Genomic DNA, 6,329 nt, shown 5'->3' on the forward strand with positions numbered 1-6,329 from the left:
CTGCCTTAAAACAACCCAGCCTTGGGCTTCCTCCCAGACAGCCCCCTTAATGCGGATTACTGAAAATCGTGTTCATCATCTAAAAAGTTCTACCAATCCCAAAGGATCGGACACGTTACCCAAGTTGTTAATGAATCCTTCAGTTCTTACCCAAATACACGCTTACAGCCAATTCCTATTAACTAAAGTAAAATTTATTAAAAGAAGAAAAGAGAGAAAGTGTTGATCATTGTACAGACAGAAGAGTCCTTAGGTCAGTTTCACTGCAGAGATGGTGCTTTAGAATTGAAGAGTCCCTCTCAGAATCATTTCATCAGGTTTCAGTCTAATGTCTAAATGTTCGATTTCAGCACAGTCCAGAGGGGACTGGAGATCTCTGTCTTACGATGCAAACTACCCCCAAATAAAGCTTAAGAATCTGAGAGAAAAGGATCAGGTCCCGAAAGTTTTTATACAGATTTTTGCAGCCTCTCAACAGCATGAAGTCCTATGGTGAACAATAGGCTTTTGAAGTAACCTTGTATTTAGTAAACATCACTGGCAATTAACTACATGGATTAACATAAGTCAATTATCCATTAAGCAGTTCATGGACTGTTTACCACAAACTTTAAAGAGACATGCAGACAATGACAGTATTACACCCAAGTTTTAGCTAAATGTTAATATTTCCTTTTGATCTCCAAATTAACAGAATACACCCCTAGAGAGGAACCCCTTTGGTTACATTGTTAACCTCCAACAAGACATGGATAAACAGTCTGCTATAGTTACCATCTTCTTCCAGTTCTTTAGGAATACAAGTTTTCATTTCAAAGCTCAAGCCTGTAGAGCATGGAAAGGACCTAAATACCATTTACACACTTATGAAGCATGTCTCTAAAGGTTGAAACTGGATCAATTAGCCTGCAAGTTGCTTCACCTTTTCTGGCCATGTGTCACAGAATTTTAGATGCTGTGTGGATTCTCCCATGTTTAATGAGGTTTGATCTCTGTGTGAAACTTTTCCCACAGTCTAAGCCCTTATGGGGTCTCTCTCCTGTGTGGATTCTCTTATGTGAAACAAGGGCAGATCGCCATATGAAACTTTTCCCACAGTCCAAGCACTTATGGGGTCTCTCTCCTGTGTGGATTCTCTGATGTGAAACAAGGGCAGATCTCCATGTGAAACTTTTCCCACAGTCCAAGCACTTATGGGGTCTCTCTCCCGTGTGGATTCTCCCATGTTTAACGAGGACAGATCTCCATGTGAAACTTTTCCCACAGTCCAAGCACTTATGGGGTCTCTCTCCTGTGTGGGTTCTCCCATGTTTAACGAGGACAGATCTCCATGTGAAACTTTTCCCGCAGTCTAAGCACTTATGGGGTCTCTCTCCTGTGTGGGTTCTCCCATGTTTAACGAGGGCAGATCTCCATGTGAAACTTTTCCCACAGTCTAAGCACCTATGGGGTCTCTCTCCTGTGTGGATTCTCTGATGTAAATCAAGATCTGATCTCCGCATGAAACTCTTCCCACAGGCCAAGCACTTATGGGGGCTCTCTACTGTGTGAATTCTTCGATGTCTTATAAGGTTTGACTTCCACCTGAAACAATTCCCACAGTCCAAGCACTTAAGGGATCTCTCTCCTGTGTGGATTGTCTGATGTGAAACAAGGGCAGGTCTCCGTGTGAAACTTTTCCCACAGTCCAAGCACTTATGAGGTCTCTCTTCTGTGTGGATTCTCCCATGTTTAATGAGGTCTGATCTCCGTATGAAACTTTTCCCACAGTCCAAGCACTTATGGGGTCTCTGTACTGTATGGATTCTCTGATGTGAAACAAGGACAGATCTCCGTGTGAAACTTTTCCCACAGTCCAAGCACTTATGGGGTCTCTCTCCTGTGTGGATTCTCTGATGTAAAACAAGGGCGGGTCTCCACATGAAACTTTTCCCACACTCCAAGCACTTATGGGGTCTCTCTCCTGTGTGGATTCTCTGATGTAAAACAAGGGTGGATCTCCACATGAAACTTTTCCCACACTCCAAGCACTTATGGGGTTTCTCTCCTGTGTGGGTTCTCAGATGTGAAAGAAGGACTGATCTGTATCTGAAACTTTTCCCACAGTCCAAGCACTTATGGGGTTTCTCTCCTGTGTGGGTTCTCAGATGTGAAAGAAAGACTGATCTGTATCTGAAACTTTTCCCACAGTCCAAGCATTTATGGGGTCTCTCTCCTGTGTGGATTCTCCCATGTTGAATGAGGTGTGATCTCCGTGTGAAACTTTTCCCACAATGCAAGCACTTATGGGGTCTCTCTCGTGTGTGAATTCTCGGATGTGTTATTAGTGCTGATTTACAGTAGAAAGATTTCTTGCGCTCAAGACATCGAGAGGGTTTCTCTCTCGTGTGGCTTCTCCCATGGATTTTCAGGTCTGAGCGATTATTGAAGGTTTTGCCATGGTCCAAGCATTGAAGGGGTTTCTCTCTAGTATGGATTGTCTGATGTGTCACAAGCTGTGATCTCAGAATTAATCCTTTCCCACATTTGAGGCACTGATAGGGATTCTCTTCATTGGGATTTGTCTGCTGGACTGTGGAGTCATTGGGTCCTCCCCTACATATAATACATTCATCCACTTCACTAGGAACATCCTCCTTATGATTTCTCTCCTCATTCTCATTCCCTCGCTCAGCACCTGCTGGGAGAAAGACAAACCAGACTGGAGTCATTGTGCTGGGGAGAAAGAGGAATACCACAGAAGGAAAACCCAACACGTTAACACTGCGAAGGCGAAGCAATTGGATTCTGCCGTGACTTCCCACCCAAACACTCACAGGGAAGGAAAATTGGGAAGGAAACTCCTGCAGTTAACAGGGTGGGTGGAAAACAGTGAGCAATATCTGCTGACTACAGCCCTGCTCTGGCTGAGATGAGGAAGGACTGAGGGCGTTACTCACACCATATTTTGGGGATTCTCAACTTTCTCCTTCATTAGCCAAATGGTTTCTGTGTCAGTCCTCACCTGTGTGGGCGCGTCTCAGGATCTCTCTTTCCCTGCAGACCTGGAGATTGAGCACCCATGGCTCTTCCTCTCGTTCCAGCCGGGCGATCAGCTCAGGTTTGGGAAAGGGAAATCCTGCACAGGGGGTGAAATCAGATCAGATCAGGGTGCATGGAAGATTGAGAGAGCTTCTGTCAGAAAGGACATACCATGACCCGGTGCTGTGCTGGAGGAATCAGAATCCAAGAGGACAGGAACAGGGTCACTGAGCCCCCTTGGGGGAGGCAGACGTCTGGGGAGGTGGGGGGAATTATTACACCTTTGCTAGGAGTTTGCAGGATCTGTACACTCTGGGGGCCTTGCTGACAAACACACAGCTGGAGAATTAAATCCGTGCCTATTTCTAAACCTGTGGAGCCCGGAGCCCTTCCCATGGCTGGAGCTAGTCCCAGGGAGGGAAGTGAACAGTGATGCTGTGTATGAATGAGAAATAATGCAGACAGGACAATGCACAACTTTTTCCCCACTGAACGGTAGGGGTGGGTGGGAATGGTTTAGCATATCCATTAAGTTTTGACATTGTGGTCCCATTGGAGAGGGTACAGAGATGCACGTCTCCCTCATACTGCAGCTGTGGACTATGAGACAAATTCTCCGCAAACCTAACTGACCAGGGAAGAAAGTAACCAGCATCAGCAGTGCAGGCCCTACACTTTCTAATAACCGAGGGGATGGGAATCCCTTACCCAGCGAGGTCACCGTCTCGTAGTTCTCCAGCATGACGTCCCTGTAGAGGGCTCTCTGAGCGGGGTCCAGCAGAGCCCCCTGCCGCTGGGTGAAATACACAGCCACTTCCTCGAAGGTCACCGGCACCTGTGACAACAAGAGTCCCCCACTCAGCACCTGCTGCCCCAGCCACAAACCCATTGGTCATGGGGGAGGAGGGATAGAGATGCAGAATCCCACCCCCACCCTGCTCAGAGCAGCCAGGAGGCTTCAGGGGGTGGGAGAAGGTGAGAGCTCCTTGTCCCCCCAGCACACGGAGTAGGGCAAGGTCTTCTCATTTCCCACACGCTTGCCGGCCACAGGCTGATGCGGGAAGCAGAGCTTTGAGCTGGGGACAGAGACAGGAATCCCAACAGCTTCCCTGCGTATTTCACAGCAGCCTCTGGCTAACGGGTTCAGGCTCCAGCACTGGGAGCCTGGAAAATGTTCCCAGCCCTGCCCAGGTGGTTGTGTCCTGTTTGACAAATATGGGAATGTTGCTTCCTTCCCTGCTGCGAATGGGCCTACTCAGAAAATCAGCAGGTTTATCAGAGACTGTCTTCTCCCTGCCTCTCCCTTCCCCCCTCCAGCAGCTCCCTGAAAATCCCCTACCTGAGCTGGCTCCATCACAGCCATTTCCCTTCCCCACCTCCTGGAAGACAGGATGATCTGGAGCAAAATGTGGACGTGATTCCTCAGCCTGTCGGGGCGAGAGGGGCGATGAGGGAGGTTACAGACAGGGCTTCAGTTCGTCATACCCTGATTCCCACCAGGCTCTTCAGACCCTCCCAGTAACAGCATCTCTGAGCCAAACACTAGAAAAAGAGCAGAATCAAAGGGGCCACTTGGGAGATTGCCCCCCATTGCAGTGTAAACCCCTCCCCCTCTGGTGGCAACGCCTGAAGAATGAGCTGCCCTGGACTCCCCCAGCTGCCGACAGCCCCCAGGGCCAGGCAGGCAGAGGCTAATCTCACTGCCTATCTGCACCTCCCCCCCCACCCCTCCCAGAGCCAGCAGTGACTCCGGTCTGACACCAGGTGTGGCTGAGATCTAAATGCTGCAGGGAAATCAAATCAGGACCTGGGGCAGCTCTGAACACTCAAGAGACACAGACCCCTGAGCAGTGAGACCCCTGCTCACTCCCCTATGCTCGTTTTACCACTTCCAGGGGAAAAAATTCCCACTGGCTGCTGGGTGGGGCAGCCCCTCACTCTCCCCTACCCCACAGAGTCAGAGAGCTGCCCTTGTATCTCTCCCCACCCCGCTGCCTTCTCCCTGCCTCTCTCTCTCTCTTCCCCATCCAGCCTCCTCTCCCATCCCCCCTTTCCCTCACTGTGTCCCCCACTCACGTGTTACCTGATTCCAGCCTCGTTCTCCTCAGCCCCATAATTCTCCTCCTACATCCCGAGTCCCCTGCATCGCCCCATCCTCACTGCCTCCTGCATCCTCAACGCCTGTTTCCAGCCACCTAACATATCCCTGTTCCTCCCACCTGCCCACACATCCCCCTGCACCTCTTTAGCCATCTCCCCCTGCAGGTGTAAAGGGGAGGCATCGCTCCCGGGGAAGATAACAAAGGTCTCCCTTACCTTCCCTCTGAGCGGTGTCCTCTCTATGGGCAGGGGCTGGGTGGGAGGGGGGTCCTGGTCAGGCTGGGGGCTCTTCCCTGGGAGATGTTCCTGGGGCATAGCATGAATGTTACTGCCTCACAATATACACCTCTCCTCTCTAAGCCAGGGCTTGGGATTTTGCAGGGAACCGGGATTCCACACAGCAATGACCAGTTACTACAGTGAATGCGATTCCCTTCCTGCAGCCGGCAATGAGGAACACCACTGATTGCTGCCACTGGGCCCGACCAGTAAAACCCATTGCACTGAAACCTCCCTGCCCCTCAGAGCCTCCACGTCCCCAGGCCATAGCACTATAGGGTCATCATCCATAAAAGCCACCGAGTCAATGGAAGGACAGAAAGGAGATATCAGGATCCTGGGGAGAGATGAAGGGGCACTTCTATAGAGACCCACAGTTCTTCCAGAGAGTCCCCAATATCGACAGTGATGGAGTCCTGGTCCTAGAGAGAACAGCAGGGGACACATTTCATGGTGACACGGACTCTAACCCTAAGCTTACTATATTTTTCTTACAGCTGCCAGATTGCGCCCTCACACCTTTGCGAGCATGGCAGTCAGACTCACTGACATGACCATCCCCATATACGACGGGGTAACAGACAATGCTGTCTGTCTGAGTTACATTTCCCTGGCTGGCAGTGCCTAGTTAGGAAGAGATATACACCAGATCCTCACTAGAACACACATCTGCATAACACAAATTCCAATAGAACGTGGTCGCGGATCCCAGATTTAGTAACGGCCATTTTCATTGTAATATGGTCCCCACTAGAATGCGGGACTTGGCATGGGTCCCACATCCCGCGTTCTAGCGAGGGTCCGGTGTAGTTTAGATACCGTGTGGTTAGCAAGCAAGGAGAGGCTGAGGTCAAAGAAGAGTTTCTCCAGTTTAAAGCACCAAAACTGTGGATCAATCGGTTCATTCTCATGGGACAGAAGTGCCCTCA

General features: G+C 49.9%; 1 protein-coding gene across 1 annotated transcript; it reads right to left on the minus strand.

The window, feature by feature from the left end:
* Positions 1 to 633: 633 nt before the first annotated feature.
* Positions 634 to 3,910, minus strand: LOC127033140 (zinc finger protein 850-like). Its single transcript, XM_050920944.1, has 3 exons — positions 3,730 to 3,910; positions 3,005 to 3,118; positions 634 to 2,677 (listed from the first exon to the last, which is right to left on the minus strand). Exons 1-3 carry the CDS (start codon positions 3,908 to 3,910, stop codon positions 939 to 941), a joined length of 2,034 nt encoding a protein of 677 aa, XP_050776901.1. The 3' UTR covers positions 634 to 938.
* Between the last annotated feature and the right edge of the window lie 2,419 nt (positions 3,911 to 6,329).

The sequence above is a fragment of the Gopherus flavomarginatus genome, chromosome 12 (genome assembly GCF_025201925.1).
Source record: "Gopherus flavomarginatus isolate rGopFla2 chromosome 12, rGopFla2.mat.asm, whole genome shotgun sequence".
Taxonomy (NCBI): Eukaryota; Metazoa; Chordata; order Testudines; family Testudinidae; genus Gopherus; species Gopherus flavomarginatus.